The 20,111-nt window shown below is 39.4% G+C and overlaps 1 protein-coding gene across 1 annotated transcript; it reads left to right on the forward strand.

Annotated features, from left to right (window-relative positions):
• Positions 1-3: 3 nt before the first annotated feature.
• Positions 4-18,625, forward strand: POLR3G (RNA polymerase III subunit G). The gene is made up of 9 exons (XM_027656842.1): positions 4-104; positions 501-696; positions 3,397-3,525; positions 6,428-6,557; positions 11,589-11,651; positions 12,341-12,391; positions 15,350-15,417; positions 16,254-16,382; positions 16,832-18,625. The coding sequence occupies exons 3-9, from the start codon at positions 3,406-3,408 to the stop codon at positions 16,916-16,918; spliced, it is 648 nt and encodes a 215-aa protein (XP_027512643.1). The 5' UTR covers positions 4-104; positions 501-696; positions 3,397-3,405; the 3' UTR covers positions 16,919-18,625.
• The last annotated feature ends 1,486 nt before the right edge of the window (positions 18,626-20,111 follow it).

Raw genomic sequence — 20,111 nt, forward strand, 5'->3', positions numbered from 1 at the left:
CACCCTGAACGTTCCGGCGGCGGCGGGCGGGGCTGGCACGGCCCAGCCCACTGCGGCAGCGGCGGGCGGAGCGCGAAGGTTGAGAAGCGGGGGAGCCTTGAGGAGTCGGTGGGTTTGGTTGTGGCGTGAGGCGGCGAGCGGGTTGAATCCCCTTCCCTCCGGGGCAGTACCAGGGGGAGGCGGCTGAGACCCGCCCTCGGGTGGGGAGGTAAAGCCGAAACGCCCTGGGCCCTTCAGGGACCCCTGACGGGTTGGGGCGGGGGGTGGCGGGCGGTCAGCGAGGGGAGAGGGAGCGGGAGAGGAACGGAGAGGAGCCGAGAGGCGTATCCTCACACGGTAGGGGTTAGTGACAGTCGTGACAAACATCTTCACCCGTTTACCTTCAGGGACGTCAGATTAAAAAAAATAAACACCCACAAAAACTTAATATCCAAAGTTCAGTCCTTTCTTCTTTATATGCTCTTCCCTTCAACTGATTGCATCTGCTTCTGAAATGCAAGGGTCTGCGATCCACAAAACACAATCGGGTGATTCGTTCTGAGGATACCGGGAACCCGTGGGAGTGCTCAGCCTCCTCCCGTCCGCTGCCGTCCGTCCAGCCGCCTCGCAGCTGCCAGGGATCCCGATTCCAGAGGCCTTTCCCTCCCCGAGGCAGCGGCTGCCTTCCCCTGAGTGAGTGCCCGAGAAACTGAATACGTAAGTTTGAAGAGGTTTTAAAAGCTTAAATCTGAAAATCTTCTCGTTTATAAACGACACACAAACTACCCATAAATATGAAAATGCCCCCAGGTGCTCCATTAGACATCCCTCGTGGCAGCCAGAGAGCTAGTTATAACTTTGTCATGCTTGGTAGCTCAGTTGTTCAACTTTACTTCCCCTTCACGATTTGTCCGGTCATCTGTCACTGTCAATTTATGCCATCAGTAGACATAAACCTTCTAAGCCAGTATGCTTGTAAAAACCACAAGTTTGGGTAAAAATTTGGAGTTGAAATACTACTAGTTTTAAACCTTGTTACTTCTCATCAGACTAATGCTCTTTTTCAAGGGAATTTACTGAGAATTAATTTTAAAGCAGCATTTTAAAAATGAACCTTTGTATTCACTACATTTAATGTAAAGCACCTCTCTCTGTGGTAGCTCAACTTTTATTTTGTTGTGTTGTTCTGTTGTTGGATTCAAAGTGGGGATAGTACTTAAATTTATTACTAACAGGATAAGAGCCAAAGAGTAAGAAATAAAACAGTCTTAAAAACACCTTCCCCCCATCCCTCCTTTCTTCCATGTTCTCCCTCCTGCCCTGCAGCGGTGCAGGGGGATGGGGAATGGAGGCTGCAGTCAGCTGTTGTTTCTGCCACTGCTCAGAGACAGGACTCCTTCCCTTGCTCCTGTGGGGTCCCTCCCATGGGAGGTAGTCCTTGATGGACCTCTCCAGCATGAGTCCATCCCTCGGGCAGCAGTTCTTCCCAAACTGCTGTCCCGTGGGTCACTCCTCCATGGGTTGCAGTCCTTCATCAATGAGCTGTACTGATGTGGGTCCCCCACAGGGGCCACAAGTCTTACCCGGGAAAAACCTGCTCCAGCGTGGGCTTCCCTCTCCACAGGCTGCAGGTGTTGGGCAGGACCCTGTTCCATCTTGGGCCTTCCACAGAGTCACAGCCTCCTTCATGCATCCACCTGCTCCAGCATGGGCTCCTCCTTGAGCTGCAGGGGCACAGCTGCTCCACCATGGTCTGCACCACGGGCTGCAGGGGCCTCAGCTCTGGTACCTGAAGCACCTCCTGCCCCTCCTTCTGCACTGACCTTGGTGTCTACTTGGTTGTTCCCATGTTCTCACTCCACTCTTCCCTGGCTGGAATTCTTTCTGCACAACAACCTTCTGTTCTTAAATATGTTATCACAGAGGTGTTACTATTACTCCTAATTGGTTTGACCTTGGCCAGTGGCAGGAAGTCCATTCTGGAGCCAGCTGGCATTGGCTCCACAAGACAGGGGAAGCTTCTAGCAGCTTCTAACAGAAGCCACCACTGTAGGACCCCCTGCTACTAAAACCCAGCCACAGAAACCCACTACATACACCTAGATAATATAATTGCTCACATTTGGGGCTTGACTGTATCTTTTATCTTTCTCCATTCTGCAAGCCTCACATCTTGCTTTTCATCCTATTTTCAAAGGAGTTTGTTTCTTTTTTATTTTTCTTTTTTTTTACATTCCAGTTAATTACATGTTTAGCTTTTCCTTTGTTTTCTTTCCTAAAAATGATTTATTTAGAGCTCTCTGCTTAGTTGTAGACAGTATTCTGTGGTGCAGAGTGCCATGGAAATACATAATGTGATTTTGTTTCATCCAAACAGAGCTTATTTCTCTTGAGAATCACAAGTAGGAAAAAACTGGCATCAACCTGTTTCTCACTGGCATGTAATAGAAAGACCATTGCTTCTGTTTGGGGAGAACTAGTTGTGATGATGCAGGTACAGCAGTAGGTATGGAACAGACCTGTTCATACTAAGCAAGGTGCAGTACAGTGACCTTGCAGTCAGTGATAAATAGCTTGTGGTATTTCTGGGCTGGGGCCTTGAACTAATCTCTGTGTGGCCTTGGGCTGTGAGCAGTAGCACACTGCTCCATCCAAGCTTCTCTTAGATCACACTTCTTGACATCTTACCCCAATCTCATATTTTGCTTTACTTGCCAACCCATGGGTCATGCAATTCATGAGATGAAGGTTGGTGTAGCCAGTGTAACCAGTGAAGGTGGAGAGATATGACTGTAAATGTTTTACAGGCTCTTTTTCTTTTATACCCTTTGTTAAATATTTTAGTTGGAAACAAGCTCCTTTTATCAGCAGTTAGCTTGCAGTCCTGCTGGAGTCTTTTGATACCTTTTGATTGCCTTAAGCCTTTTTGCCTGTGTCACTTCATCAGGACCCAAAACTAATTACTAAGATAAAGGACAAAAAAACAACCTAAGGATGAAGAAGTCATGAGTGATAAACACAAACTAGTTTTTGGAAAAAAGATCAGAAATTAAAGAATGTATTAACATAAAGTTCAGGGTCCTTAAACCTTTATTCCCCCTTTTTTTTCTGGTTCTAATTAAACTCAATACAGTGAAACTAAGGTTTAGAAGAAGAAAGTTTAAAACTCTTAGGCTGGGAGGTAATTTCAGGCATGCAGAGGTGGCTGGCAGAAATAAGGGAATGGAGCTGATTTTAGGCATGTACCAAATTTATGGTCTGTTGAAGAACCTATGAAAATGGCTTCCTGTTTAAAAATAATCTTTTGTCTTAAAATGATTGTGATCTTTGTTAGACATTAATTTTCTAGGTAATATATACATGAATTTGAAACATATAATGAAAATATGTATGTTTAAAAATCTGTAATATTTTCAGTACCTCCAAATGGCTGGGTCAGGTAGAGGAAGAGGGCGTGCTTCGTTTACCTTCAACATTGAGGCTATTGGATTTGGTAACGGTGCAGCTCTACCTGATGTCATCTGTAAGCCTCCACCACCATTTCCAGTAAGTACAGCCAGTACTGTGGAGCACGTTCTGTGTTCAGGTAAAGTGTGTTCACACTTGTGTTTAAGTAACATAATGAAATATATGAACAACCCCAAGCAGTTTTGAAGTATTTAATAGACGTCACTATTTTTCTTATTGCTAATTCCTGTCCCTTTGCTAACTGTTGTTATTATTTATTTATGTTATTACGTTATATATTTAACTAGATTGCTTGCAAGCTGTTAGTGTGTTGAAGTCCTGTGGTAGTTTGGGTTAGGCCTTCCTTGGTGACCAGTTTGTAGCCAAGGAAGGGTCCAGATTTACCCAGTATTCCCTACGATTTTTACATAAGCCAGACTATAAGAAGAAAGGAGGAGAGGCCTTCGCTCTCTTTCCTTCCAGCAGCTTGGAGGTGCAGGTTCCCTGCTGTTGAGTCTGCCGTGTTGGGGAGCGAGGCCTGGTAAGGCCTTGTCGACCTTGGGAGGCAGAGGTTGCCGGCGATCGTCCCGGAGCGACTCTCGGTTGTCCCAAGGAGAGTGGTGGGATATTTCTTTGCTAACTCTTTAGTTACTAGATCTCAGGCTACGGATTGGGATATATATATATATATTTTATTTTGGTTTTGTTCCCTTTCCCTTCCCCCTTCCCTTTTCCTTGTGAAATTGTATATATATATTTCAATTGTATATAATTGTAACATAAGTGTAAATATATTTATATATATCACTTTAGCTGTCTCTCTCTCGTTTCAGGTTTTCTTGGTTGTTTTTCTCCCTCTTCTCCCTGAGGTTTGGGGGGGCGGGACTTCTTGTGGTAAAGTTTGGAGACTTGGCAGGGAACCAGCTTCAAACCATATCAAGTCCTCATCATGATTTGGTTTTCTGGACATTACAGTAGTGGTAACACTGGATACCTAAATTAATCTGAAATTAATTTAATTTAATTGTATAATTAAGGAAGCTTAATTGAGTCTTGGCATTTGGGATGTATTTGAAAATTAAAGGGGAAGAAAGAGCATTTTCTGACTGTGTTTTGCTGTGCAAGGAAGCTTGGACTATTTTGAGGCAGAAAAGTAGTCTTACAATGTTGCAGTTTTATATAAGAGAATTTATCATTTATGTCAGGATTTGATCGAAGTACATGAAATTTTTTGCAATCTCATGTGTTACGATACAGAACTTGCAAGTTTTACATACAATTGGTGCTACGCTGAGATTTCTCTGAATAGTTTTCTCACCCAAGGCTTTGACTTACGGAACGAGATGCTGTTTATCCTCTTAGTCCAGCATTACAATTAAGATGTGATTTCATATTACTAAATCATCTGTAACTGTTTCTAATGTGAATGTTGCAGTCTGCTTGATAGCGCAGTTCTGTGCCATCTGAATTCTGTATAATCTGCAGGTTCTGAGTTACAGTTAGCCTTGTAGGAGAATTACTAGCCACAGTATATGTAATGTATACCATGGATAAGTTAAAAATGCTTTCTTCCTGTCGTTGTCGGGATGAACACCACACTGGGATGTCACACAGAAAAGCCTTTATTTCATACAAATGTGGCCAATTTATAGTCTCCCTTAGCCAGCGTATTTCACCACCTTTGGTGCCCTTACTGCATACCCATCTTAAGATTGGCTGCTCTATAGTTTCTGCAACTCAGGGTCACTCAGCAAACAGTCCAGGCTCTCTGGCTATCACAGCTGCCCTGCAGCTCCCTCCTCCCTGTCCGCTTTCTCATCTTTGTTGTTTACATTCCTTCACAACTTCACATCTGCAAGGGCCCAAGCTGTCCACAGCTCAATTGCCTCCCACATCTTCCTTCTACGAAGAAAGTTTCAGAAGCAAGTTCAACTTCTCAGGGCAAATCTAGTGCCATTTAAGAAAATCAGAGTTAACCCAGTTGTATAACTAGGGTCAATAAAAAATTCAAGTGTTAGATTTAATGATGGGGCAATGACCAAAAGTGTGTTACAGCTGTTGACTGACACTGAAATAATTTGAAGCAGTGAACTGTTGCTAATAAATATAGCTGTAAGCAGTAAACTCCTTTCATGGCCCAGCTCTGGGACTTGTGATAGGACTTTTTGTTCTGCAACCTAACACTCAAGTATTTATTGTGCACCATTTGTCATGTGAGAGAAACAACATCCCTTGTGTAATTCTGTCTTTAGGATTCTTGATATTTTTAAACTATTTTTGTATATTTATCTTTCCCAATGTCAAGATTCATAGTTAAAACAAAAACCAAAAACCAAACCAAACATCACAAAAAACCCCAAAAAACACACACCAAAAAAAACCCCAAAAAGCAAAGCAACCAAACAAAAAAGCCAACTAACCAACAACCAAAAACCTACCTACCCAAGAAAACACAAACCCAAAAAAATCCAAACCTTGACAATTCATTTAAATTCAGCTGACAGAAATTGAATTGTGTGAGGGCCTGTGTACTACCTGGTTGTATGACAACACTACGCATTCCCATGACAATAGTCATGGAAAAGGTGTCCATGGTATTCAGAAATCATACTTAATGTAGTTAAAACACTGTTTTAGAAGTGGTTAAGGCCAGCACTATGAATGAAGAGAGAAGAAATGGTTTCTGAGTAAGGTTAGTGAGAAAAACTGCTTTTGGCTAGTCGGGATGACTATGAATGACTATTTCACAGTTTTAACATTTTTTTTCCTTGATTTCTTGATACATTTTTGCAGAAAGATACAGTCAAGTTATATAAGGTATAAATTTAGATGTAAACATAGTTACTATGCATGTCAGAATGCAATATAGTATACTTGTGAAGTAGTGTAATGCATAGTTGCATTCTTCTTTTATTAACTGTGTTTATTGTAGCTTTTATTAGCGTACCTGTGTATTTGGTGGATATCAAGACCTTATATATAATAAACATGATTTGTACAGAGTACAGACAATAAGCCAGTGCCTCTGAAAACAGGAGAAGATGAAGACTACATGTTGGCCTTAAAACAAGATCTTAGAGGAACTATGAAAAGAATGCCGTACTTTTTGACAGTAGAAGAAGAAAATCAAGGTTTGTGAACTTTTTATTTATATCTTTAGTTACTGTTCTGGGAAGGCCATATAGGGAAATGCATGTGTTGAAGATGAGTTTCATACTAATAATGAGGAAGAAAAAATAGCAACTTAAGATAATAGGGAATTTTTCTGCTTTTACACTTATTGAAATCATGGGTGACATCTACAAGTGCTATAACTGGAAAGCAACTACTGTTGAAAAAGAAAGGTATGAAACATCTACTCCATTTGTTATACAGTAAGAAACATTTAGACCAACTACATGCAGTCTTTTTAATTATATGCTAGCCTATACGTGTGCAGTAGGCATTTCTACATGTTAAAATGCCATAAAATTTTACATTAGAGCAAAGAAATCCATAGTAAATACTAGTCTTGAAATTCAGCTTTCGTTGTGTAAAGATATACTCAAAATAATCAATATTATATTTAATGGATGAACATTCTAAAAGGTACTCAGCTTTTTTTCCCCCTAAGTCCGTTCAAGAAATATTAGTAAGTGTTACTGACAAGTCACTGGAAATGTGAAGACTGAGGTGAAGATAAGTGATTTACTGAGGTTTACACCAGAAGCAGAGCTGGATTAGAAGCCAGATCTTGATCTTATTCTGCTTGATCTCAGAATTTCTTTTGCTTGCATGTAATTAAATATTAACATAGAAGTGCCTAGTGTAATCCTCTCTGAATTTTGTTAATTTCTGTTCATGGTGTAGTGGTGAATTCTAGATGGTTTTGAGACTCTGCAATTTTTTTTATTGGGCTTTGACTGTTACACTGAATAACACACCTTATTCATTGTCCACTTGTTCTTGTACTAAAGCCCAGTATAAAATGGAGCAGTGCCCTGCAGTGTGAGCAGTGAATACACTGCCAGACTGACATTGTGGGTTCACAAAAGGCGGAGTATTTCCCCTGACATGCAGCTGGAGGCCAGCAACCACTGGGACGCAGCTCTAGTGCAGCACAAGCACAGACCAGGGTGGACCCTGACAGTGCAGCCAGATAAAACTGGTTATGAGGCAAGAACAGATCTGATCCTTATTTCTAGATCCCTTTATGATGAGATAAGAACTCTAAATGACTCTATTATCACATTTTCTCAGTTTGAAGAGATGGGAATGTTTGCTAAAGAGGATGAGTTATGATACAAACTAAACTCCTCTCAGCAACTGTAAATTCAAAATTAAGGGGCTTTAATCGAGGAAGTGTGGAAAAAACAGAAGAAATAACAACCTTTTATTAAAAGATATGTATGTTGGCAAGAACAGTAATAGAACACAAAAAACCCCCTTGACAATAGTCCTGTACCCAAAAGTCCCCTTCAAACCAACAAAAAAAGTCTGAATACTTCTCTGTCCTTCAGCACAGTCCTAATCGTGGCCTGCAGGGGGCACTGTTGGGCTCTGGAGGTCACCACACAGGGAGGGGTCTGGGGGGGGTCTCGGGTCGCGGGAGAAGCCGAAAAGAGAATGGGGACCCTTCCCCCAGTGGAAGAAAGGGGAAAGGAAAACAGTCCACCCCCATGAAACTCACTGTTGTCCTCAGATGACAGTGTCCCAGGGCTCCTCCTTTCTTCTCCCGGTGAGCACAAAAACTCTCCGATGAGAACACAGCAGGTCCGGGCTGGAGACAAAGACAGCCTTCCCGCAAGTCGAGGCCAGCGGTCAGGGCTGACCAGGGCGGGAAGCCAGAAGGACCGGTCTCCAGGCCTCCTCTCCAAAAGCACGCACACAAGGCCCCTGTCTCCATCCCAGAGCGAGAGCTCAGCCAAAAACTGACTTCTCCCTTCTGAGGAGTGCCAGCAACCCCCCAAAACTCCTCCCTGCCTTCCCCCAGCCTCTGATGGGCCATTCGTTAAGAATGCAGCTTGGCTGGCTAGACCCTTTGTAACGCTAATCGCCTCCCTTTCCATTCAAACTCTGTCTTTCCTACAGTGGGGGCAGGGGGAAGAAAAATTGCCCCCTCCTGGATTTCTAACCTATAACACACATCTTCTCTTTCATCTTCTGAGTAAACAAATTTCAATCAGTTTGGATTCTCATTTCACTAGAGGCTTGCTGTGCTTTTGATCTTCAGGCTTGAAGTTTGCTATTTCAGTTAGAGGCACAAACCAGGAAACTGCTATGCCTGAGAGCCAGTCAGGGTTATTTCCAAGGAGCCTGCTGCTTTATGAGAAAATGTTATCTCTCTTTTCCAACTTTGCCTTATGTGATTGTTCTTACTGATCGCCTCAAAATCATCTTTGTTTCTGCAACCTTCTTTCAAAATGGAGAGATCTCTCTCTCTTGCTTTGTTCCTTAGTAGAATTACCAGCTTGGAATACTGGTTTTTAATATCAAAATTGGAAATTGCAGAGAAAGCGGGTAGACCACTTGATAGACTGAAATAATGCTCTGAATGTTCTCATCATCTTACCCTTACCAAGGGTAAGTTGGTAAGTCTAGGTAACTTTTTATTAAATCGTAAGTTGTACAAAAATGCTGCGTCTGAGGGATGCGGTATAATTACATCAGGAGTAGTCTGCAGTTTAAAAAGCTTGTTTTCATATCAGTCATAGTGTGCAGTTGTCTCTGGGACTGCACTCTGGCAGAAGTGGCCTAGTTTTAAGAAAATTGCATTTATCCCCCGGAACAGACTGTTTTTAACTGATCTTTTCTGTTACCTGGTTAACAGTTGTTTGCTCCACTTTATTTCATTAAAACATCTGGTAGAACTAAGAGGAGGCAGGAGGGGGACTGTAAACAAGAACTTCATAAATTGGCTTTGCTACAAGAGTGACTGGATTGTTTTAAACCCTCAGCACAACATCTCTGAGCCAAATGGTCCTTGAAAGTGCAAGAAGGGAAACATTTTAATTAGTTGGGATGTAGCTATCTGTCTCATTATTCAGGTAGTAAACAAAAGCTCCATATAATGCTACCTGTCAAATTTGATGTGTTAGTGTGCCATATAGAATAGATTTTCATCATTCATTTCATCATTCATTTACTCATGTTGTGTGAATAGTAGGCATATTCTATAGAAAGTTCTTCATTTTCCTCATTAAATTAGCTATTAATCTTTCATATTTTTCCTTTAGGTATATCTGCTATGACTGGGTGACTGCCACCTTGGCAGTGGCTTTGAATTAATTCATTAGTTGTGAGAGGTGTGAATCAGTCAATGATTTTTTGTACTGATGGCAGTATTCACTAAAGAACCTTGAGCTGAAATCAAAACTACTGGCTTCTTTTCCTCTCTTTGCTGACAGTTTCCTACAGCATCTGTGAATGCCCCTGTTATTTTAAATGCAGGCTCTTTCTTGAACAGTTTTAAGAAGGTTTTCTGCTTGCCCTCATCATAACTAAGTTTAAAATTGAGCTTCATTTATGATATTTTCTTTCTCTCTGCTGAGCACACATCTGAAGAACAGAATGCCATCCTGAGGAACCTTGACTGGCTCAAGAAGTGGGCCCATGAGAATCTCATGAGGTTTAATAGACAAAGTGCAAGGTGCTGCACCTGGGTTGGGGCAACCCCCAGTATCAACACAGGCTGGGGGATGAATGGATCAGGAGCAGCCCTGCCAGGAAGGATTTGGGGGTGCTGGTGGGTGAGAGGCTGGAAATGAGCCATCAATGTGCACTCACAGCCCAGAAAGCCAAACATGTCCGGGGCTGCATCCAAAGCAGTGTGGGCAGCAAGTCAAGGGAGGTGATTCTGTCCCTCTGCTCTGCTCTGGTGAAACCCCATCTGCAGTGCTGCATCCAGCTCTGGGGTCCCAGCACAGGAAGGATATGGACCTGTTGGAGCAAGTCTAGGGGAGAACACCAAGATGATCAGAGGGATGGAGCAGTTCTCCTATGAGGAAAGGCTGAGAGAATTGGGATGGTTTGGCGTGGAAAAGAGAAGCCTTCAGGGTGACCTTACTATGGCCTTCCAGTACCTGAAGGAACTTACAGGAAAGATGGGGCAAGACTATTTATGAGAGCACATAGTGATAGGACAAGGGGAAATGGGTTCAAATTGAAGCAGAGCAGGTTTCACAGACATAAGGAAAATATTTTTTTCTCTGAGGGTGGTGAGGCACTGAAAGAGGTTGCCCAGGGAAGTTGGTGGATACCCAATCCCTGGAAGTTTCAAGGCCAGGTTGGATAGGGCTCTGGTATAGTTGAAGGTGCCCCTGCCCACGGCACTAGGTGATCTTCAAGATCCTCTTCCAACCCAAACCATTCTATGATTCTATGTTAGAAGTGTTTGACTCTAAAGGTCAAAGGCTGTCTCAGTTACTATTTTTTGTACAATACTCACAGAAATTATCCCTGTTGGAATAACGGGTTATTAGTGCAATTGGACTCACTAATTTTGCATGAAGTGGATTTTGCAGTTGTGCATGGTAATTCGGTAAGTAAAAAGGGGACTGATTTAAAAATACTAAAGTTTTGATATTGCTTTTGTCATTACAGATTTTAAATAAAAGTTTTTTTCAATATAAATAGATGTGCTTACATTGTATGACCACTTATGATGCATTTCTCAGTTTAGTTCTTGTACTGTATTGTACTGTAATGGATTAAAGGGTGTTGCTGCTATTTAGGATGGGATGCAAAGCTTTTCCATTGCAGAAGTACTGAAAGTCTCGAAAGGTGATGATCAGACTGAGACACAGCCTTTTGAGAACTGGGAATTCTGGATGGTTAACATAGAGATGTTAAATGTCACTGACTGGTTTTGTAGCAAAGGTTTGATTGTGAAAATCTTGAGGAGTATAACAGTTAGTGTTACATTTGATGTTTCAGCCTAGTTTCTCTGATTAAATCTGCATTTTATAGTTTCATGCTTTTCAAGGATAAAAGCATAAATTATAATAATTTTGGAGTGCTTTTTTTTTTTTCTTTTTTTTCTACGTTCTTGACAACAAGAAAGTGTTCAATGTGGGAATAAAAAAATACACTGTATGTTTAGTTACAGGAAAATATCAAGGACTATGTCTGGATTGCCTGTTAAATCAGTTGAAGTCAATAACTCTTTGTATCCTTCTCTACAGCAATTGAGAGGTACAGTCAAAAGTACCAGGACAGTGAAAAGGAGCAGAAAACATGGACTCCAGGTAGCATCTGAGGCTAATTTTCTGTTGACCCGTGAAATGTTCTGCTCTTTTAAGTGTTTGATTCATTATTTTTCAAGCAATAAAAAAGTATGAAAATCCTTACCAAGTCATACGTTTCTTGTTGAGAGTTATTGTCCTTTGCATGTTTTTCAGATCAAGGCAAGTATTGTTTTGTCAGAAAAAAAAGGGGAAAAATCTGATCTTATTTATTTACTGAGTTGTAACAACTGATATGCAGCAAAAATGCAAGCTTCAGCTCTGACTTCAGCTTTTCTTTTTCCTGACTCACCACACAGATACCAGTTTTGAACTGGGAGCAAACATTGATGTTACTAAAAATAACCCAACCTGATGTCTGTCATGGGTAGTCATACCTGTATAGCTCACTACTGCAAACTTAATTACATAATTTAAATTGAAGGGCCCATGGGCCACTGGAATGGCTGAACTTGTCTCTTTGGGATAGAGGCCAGTTGTCATTATGTGGGGGAAATGACAGTCCTGAGTCCAGTTCCTCGATTTAAATTACAGCTAGAATTCCCTAAAATTGTTGTATGCTAAAACATTTCAGTATCCACGTAAATAGAATCAAGAACAACAGGGGCTTCTTCCTTTCCTTGGTGAATTACAGGGAGAGGATTACTGCAGTAAATCATCATTTTTCTATATTAGAACTATTTTCTGTACAGATTGGAGAAGACTCCCAAGAGAGATGAAACCAAAGAAGACAACCAAAAAAGGTACATTATATATTTTTAAGAAGCAAATAATACACAGTAGTTGAGAGACAAAAGATATAGTGGAGCTGGTTAGAGGAAAAAATATCGTAGAAATGTTAATTAGTCCAAATAATCAGGTCTTTTGGCAGATTTTTTTCTAAATAATTTACTTGTCTGCCCGCCTTTTGTGGTTTTTGCTTTGTTTTTATAGGATGTTTTAACTTATTTGTACAGATTTATCTTCCTTTCCTGACTCCTGTATGGATGTATTTCACTATACATGTAACAGTGAAAAATTAAAAAAAAAGCTTGTATCTTAATCAACACTCACCCTTCTATTCAATAAGTAACTGGCTGTTCAGATTTCCTTTGTATTTTGGGTTTCTCAATTACTTATTATTTGGTTGAGTTTTGCATTTTTTTAAGCCTTTTGTATGTGGTTTAATGTGGGTTGTTTTCTGTTTTCCCTGGGTTTACTTTTTTTGTCTGTTTTCAGCTTTCTTCTGCAGATTTGTGAACCAGATCCTTCAACAGCAGTTGGAGCTGGAATTTGCTGTTCTTGTAGGAAAAAAGATTTTGTTATACAGCATCATTTGTTTCAAAGTGTTTTCTAGTGTACATGATTTTTTTTAAGTTCTCTATAGAAAGCTGTTGTTCTGATGATGTGAAATAACACTTGGCCTCCTGTATCTAGCCGTCTATTTATATATAATTGTATATTTTCTTATTGTTTTTGTCCAAGTCCCTCATGTGGCATTTTTCAGTTCAAGGGTAAAATAGAAAAAGAAATGGAAATGTGCAGTAGTACAAAGACTGGCTCATCTGGAAGCTTTGTTCCTTTTAATAATGTCATTGAGAAGCATGGTACTAAAGGTAAACTGTAAGATTCAACTGAAAATCAAATACTTATTTGCAAAATCTCTAAAGGTGGGACCAAAATATACCTACTTCTTTTCCCCCCGACAAGAGGAAACCACTGGCTTTTGTAAGTGCATGCACAATAGGTAGCTCCCCAAGATCAATGAAATAATAAATAACTATTAATCCTTGTTTAAAAAATATTATGATTAAGAGAAAATCACTGCTCACTGTGGGATCTTTCTTCTTTCTTTAGTGCCAGTTTCTCTATTGGCTCTTAAAAGTACATTTTCCTACATGGCTATAATGGCGAAGAGATCAGGTGATCATCAAAATTTGATTGGATTAAAAACCAACTTCCCTCAAAAGCAAAAACTATGTGGTTTAGTTTTTTGGGGGAATTCTGATGATACAGAGGGCATACAAAAGTTATATGACTCAGGACATTTGTATGTAGCTGGTCAGTGACACATCAGCCCTCCTGGTACATATCTTGCTTGTATTTTGAGGACAGCTGACTTAGGTGACACTTTAACCCTTGTGGAACAAAGGTGAGTGAGTCAAGAGAATTTGCATAGAAATTCAACCAGGCTTCCTACCATTCCCCATTGTAGCATGCAGGAGTGGTCTGGGGATCTCTACACAGTTGCATGTACAGGGACAGCTTTATTTTTACGCGTCTCTCCCTTCCTCTTTCTAGTTTCCCTGAATGTTTTAACCAAAGATCTGACCACCTGCCTTCTTAGTGACAAAACTTGGGGTAGAATTCCATATCTCTCCCACACTGACCCTGGGCTACGGAACACAGTATTCTAGATGCCAGCACTGCCTGCCAAAAACAAAACAAAAAAATAAACAAAGGGAAAAAAAGAAAAAAAAAGGAAAAAAAAAAGGTGCTGACTGGGTTCAGCTGACATTGTAGGCCAGCCATGTGCATATGTATATAGCAATCAGGTACATGCATTTTAGCCCAGGTACTTCAAGAATGGGTATTTGGAAATCAGATTAGATTGTATTCCCTTGCCCCTCTAAGGTATATGATGTAGAGAGCTATTTCACTTGAAGTTCTACTAAAGATTGGTCAGTATCTCTAATTTCATGATAAGGGCTAAAGATGCTTGGCATTTAAGGACAAATCTTACATGTCTGTTCTATCTGCATTTAATCTAAAAGCCTGCAGGAGTTTGTGCAGAGATGATAATTCTGAATTGCACTTTACACTTGTTTTCCTTAAAAGCCTACTTCATTCTGGATGTGTTTTCTTTGATGTTGTTCATATTTTACAGAGCAGATTGACTCCCCTCAGCTCTTTGCAGTGCTTTAGTCACATAATCGTTTCCTAGGCAAAACCCTGAAATAAACTCAGTGTTACATATGGCAAATGCTTTTAACAAAATAACAGTTGTTTGCTCAGCAGTTCTCAGGGTTCTGCTTCCTTGAGTATTAGGCTGGTATTTGGGCAACTTTGATACAGGGTGCTGCAATTCAGGTAGCTCTTACCTGGGTGTATGGAATGCTATTTTTGACCTTTGCTCCACCATATAATTAATCAGGGAGTAACCTGGTAAAGATTATGTTCATGAATCAGGGGGCTAGGTGCAAATACATTCCGTGGACTCATTAGGTGAGAGCTAGCTATGGCCCAAGAGCCATGTAGCTACAGTAACCATGCCTTCTGTGTTACAGCTAATGACCTGTGTGTTCCTTTTTTTAAATCTACTTATCTGAAGCACCCAGCTGTGTTGTATAAATTAGTAACAATGAATTTCTATCTTTTCAAGATGATGAAAAATAACAAGTGAGATTTTGTTCTAGTTTCATAACATATTGTGAGCAGGTAGTTGACAAGTCTTTTGTGAAGCTGGACATCATACTTTAGCCAAACCTTTGGTCAACTACTTGTTCAAACTGAATTTCAGATTGGCCTTCTAAGCATGTCTTACATAAACCAGGCACTTAGACTTCTATGAATGATGTAGCTCAAAGTCTAAGGTAATTTTAATACAGTCAGTATAGGATTTCCCTGGCATACTCAAGATGTAAGCTCGTAAAACCAAGTAAAACAAAAGAATTTGTGCTTTCTGTATTAAAAAGTAATAGTGATGTATTTTATTTCACCAGGTGCAAAACCAAAAAAGGCAAAAAACTTTGAGCCTAAAAGTAATCTGGATGTGATAAAAAAAATTGAGGTAAGATGTGCATAGTCTTTCTAAATTGTACACTAGAGATTGCTGAAGGAAAATGAAACCTAGTATGTTTTTTGGTACAAATGAAATAACCAGAACAGCCTTTATTCTGGCCTTGTCATGTTACTCTGGCAGACAGCTATTCTGCACTGTGGTGGCATAAGGGTTAGAGTAAGGATAGAGCCTGGATAGCTCCAGTTTGTACCTGAACACAACAGCCAGTTGCTCTTCACTGGTTAACAATACAGACTAATTTGAACAGCAGAGCTACTGTTGGAGCTTACTGAAGGAGAAACTGGTGCCAGAGCTTTTAAATCTATTGCTGTTTCACCATTCTACTGATGTGAGAACTTAAACAATTTAGTAAGTTGAGAGGGAAGAAACATACAGAAAGAGAAACTTAGGAAGTGACCTCTGTTTTGCAGGCAATTACTCGCCATGTGGGAATGGGAAGCTTAAAGGTGGAACACCTTTGTATTTTTTCTTGTGGTGATCCATCAGTTGTTTGGTGCAGTTATATTATTACATAGAGTATATGGTATTGCTTTATCAATTAATGACACGGCCTTCTCCTGTCAACTGTGCTATCAGTGGATGGTAAAGGGAAATCATCATCTCTGTAACACAAGCTATGCTTTTTTAGCCTCTAAGTGCGATGGCTGATGCTTGACCAAGTCTGTATGAAGTTCCTGTGCTTCACATCATGTTGGTTTAAATGTCAGCATTTTCACAGCATTGTTATGCTGTCTTGCTGTTAACTGCATCTTAATATTTTGGTACTATGAATTGCTGTCACTGTAATATGGGATTACCTTGTAAAGCAGATTGCCTTGTGACAGGAGTTGGAAAAGAAGGATGATGAAGAAGAAAAATCTGAAGATGAGAAAGACAAAACAAAAGACAAAGAAGGTGAAGATGATGAAGAAGCAGAAGAACCAGATGAATATGATGAAGAGGAACATGAAGAGGTATAATGTTAGTTTTCCTCTTTATACATTGAGTACTGTGTTGGCTGGAAGCCAATGTCCCTAGCTTCTCTGATGCCAAGGGAGAGTTGTTGTGGGAGGCATTATTACATTAATGATCTTTGTTGTACTATATTTTGTTGTAGTTCATTTAAATGAGTGTTTTAGACTTATTATTCACAAAGAGCTCTGAAAAAAAGATCTTGCCCACAGGAATGTGTCCTGCCACAATCAATACATACAATTACTCTTTTTCATCACTAAAACAGTGATGCCTCTTCTTTCATAGGTATCAGAACTTCATTGGAGTATTTTCCTTTTTCTTTGCCAAGAAAATAAAATCTACTACTGTTTTAAAAGGTGGGCACTCAAGTGCAGTTTAAAGGATGTTTCTTTTATAAATTGTCTTCTCCACAAATAAAATGATAGATTTTTTTCTTCAATTGGTTTAGGAAAATGACTACATTTCCTCCTATTTTGACGATGGAGATGACTTTGGTGATGGCAGTGATGACAATATGGATGAAGCAACATACTAACTGTGGTTGCCAGGTGCTACACTGCTCAAGCCTTACACTACTTGAAGTAGAATTCTGGAGGTAGGCTGAATATCAACAGACCTAATGCTTTAGCTCTATTGGTTTTAAGCAGACTCTCCAAAACCACATTGGAGTTTAATTGTATTATGCTGTAAAAGAGGATATGAGATCCTTTGTTTTGTTCTTTTGCCAAGTGTTTTCAGATATGCGCCTTTTTAAGGTCTTCTGGAGTAAGCTATATGCCATTGTGTCGCCTCTGCACAGAAAAAGAATGTATGCATTTTACTTGAAATTGTGCCTAAGCATTTGCACTAGTCAGTTCTGTGCCTCAGCAGTGAAATCTTGAAACCAGTCATGAAATTCTTGATGAATGCAGCAAAAGAGATATGGCCTTTATGGCCATAAACTGCTTGCATTTGGCAGCTGACTTCTCTAAGAAGCTTATGTAACTTCTGAGTTCAGGTGACTAGAAATAATTGATGACTAAGCACTTTAATATAAACTGACTTGAAAAAACCTTAGAAATATAGACAAACAATATGACAGTAATTTGAAAAGCCATTACTGTAGTTAGAAGAATACATTGCCTTTAGTATTTTGGTAAAATGTATTACCTTACCTTTATGAATCACCTTAAGTCATAATTAAGGACAATTTGATTTAAAAAGAATATATGGCAGAAGTTAGGAAATTACAAAATCGTGGTTTCACCAGTTAGTGAAAATTTCAGTCCTTTGCCTCAGTTTCTCTGCCTGTTACAGACTTTCTTACCTCACAGAGCTGTTAAGTGAGAAGGCAGATATGTATCTATGTAATTGTTAATGCATTTGTTTACTTCCTACAGAACAAACAAGACAGAAACAGACAGCAAATCAATAGAAAATAAAAAACAAAAATGTAAGAAAAAATGTGGTGCAGTATTTTAATGCATGAGGTTTTAATTAGAAAAGCAAGGGGAGAATGCTAAGAATAGCAAAACCAGAATGTTTGGAAACATCAATTTTATTTAAGAACAAAAGCTGAAGTTTTGAAAATTTATAACTGAGTTTGAATAATACAGTAACAGTGCATTCTTTGTGTCATCTTTTGATGGTACAAAATATTATTCGTCAGTGTAATTACATTACTACTGATTGTTGTAGTTTTTTGGGTTTGGGGGGTTTTTTGGATTTTTTTTTTTTTTTTTTTTTTTACTTTCTTAAAACATGTTCCTATTAATCAGTGCTGTTACTGGCTCTAATGAAAAGTTTCAAACAAAATCAATTATTTTTATCAGCAAAGGAAACTACAGTAGTTTTCCTTGCATGTCTGGCATTCTGTCAAGCAGTACTTCACCTCACTTGTGACTGGAAACAGTTCTGCATTATTCTATGCACTTCTATATGCAGTAAGAATTTAGTCCTTAAGGTGTAGCTTTTAAATGTTCTAATAAAATACATATCATATGTAAAGGAAATTAAACTAAAATGCTATGCAGGTCACACCTCAGAGATATATCACTTTTATTTTGAAGTGTTTATTGAATACAAATGTTTAATAAAGATTCTACTGCATTGCATAGGAAATACATTCTTTCAGTTTTCTTTTTAACATCACGCATCAGCAGTTAGGTGTGCTTGCTTCTTTGTATGTGATATACAAAACAGAGATAGAAGATGTGAATGAGGTAAGCGTGCTGAAAACTAAACTCACTTGCCATAAGTGTAACTGCTGCTGCTGGCTGTTTGCCCCATGCAGGGCACGTATCCTTCCTGTATCCTGATAGCAGACAGTAGTTCTCGAGGACCAATGACTTCCTCCACCCATCATACTGCTAGTGGATGAGACAACTGCCTCCCTGCTGCACTGTTGAGAAATACTACTCTGGGAAAAATCAGGTCTTTTTGAGACCTTTGAAAGGTAAACTGTAGTCACTGTCCTCCAGAGGGAACTGCAGAGTCTTAGGCTGGGCCCTCTACGACTGGTTTAACAATGGCAAATAAAGCCATTGCTTAGGTACATGCCAAGTTCTGCAAGGACAGCTCTGTGTTAAGGCACTTTTAAAGAGCAGTGAGATTGTGCTCTTCAAGAGATGCAACTCTTTTTAGAAGCTGATTTTCTGATCGCTTAGAATTTATTGCAAGACCATAATGACAATGAAACTGTTCTTTGGTTGTCGGCAAACTTCACATTTTGACAGGCATATATTCAAATCTTGTATTTACAGCATAGAAGAAGAGGATTGCTTTCCGTGTGTAGTCATATCACCATATAAGAATTTCACTGATCCCTACCTTAATTTTTCATATCTACTTCTGGGAATTTACAAGTTCTCAGAAACTTATGCGGAAAAGTTCCAAGTTTACAAGGCATGAACAGGATAAAACATTAAGGCTGCAGTTACAGTATGCTAGATGTAAATGCTATATGCAGCTACTGCCAACAAAATGCTTGCTAGCCAAGGATTTTTATTTTAGATCATACATAAAACCTGGCCAAAACAAATACAAGTAGGGGCCTCCTGTAATAAAACATGCACAGTATGTACAGCTAAGAATATATTATATGCACCACTTTCACCGTTGTCTAAAATAAAACCTTTATTTTACATGTATTACTTATGTTCTTCTAAAAGCAGAAGAGCAGAAGTATTTAAAGTAAGACTTGCATCCTCACTCAGAAGTGTTTTACAAAGTTGTATTTTCAGGCTTTATAAAAGTTATACAAAGACTATTTGTGACAATATATTCCAAAGAATAGTGGATTTAAAACATTTCAATTTTATATGATCCAACAGTGCAATACACACTTAAGTTAAAACCAACTTCCTTGATCAGTATGTTGCAATTGATCCAAAAGGTGATTTACAACTCAGTTATTTTGTGTTTTGTTGTTGGTTTTATTTTTAAGAAGTCAGTTTCTGGAAGATTAACTCTACAGATTTTAACTTAAGTTAGATTTAAGTTTCTTACAGAGCAGTTACCCTGTTTATTCAGAGCTGATGTGATGATACATTTCCAGTTGTGTTGAACTTTGGAAAAAAAAAAGTAAAGATCCCTGCATCCTGGAGAAAGCCATGCCAGCTGATCTTTGTAGTTTACCAGGACCAGGAGTCCTACAATCTTGGAAAAAGAGCTACTGCATCTTCTGATAAAAAGTGCTGCATGAAATAAGCTATGTCATACATTTGTAAAAACATTCCAGGCTCTTGATT

The sequence above is a fragment of the Corapipo altera genome, unplaced genomic scaffold (assembly GCF_003945725.1).
Source record: "Corapipo altera isolate COAL_440 unplaced genomic scaffold, ASM394572v1 61281, whole genome shotgun sequence".
Lineage (NCBI taxonomy): Eukaryota > Metazoa > Chordata > Aves > Passeriformes > Pipridae > Corapipo > Corapipo altera.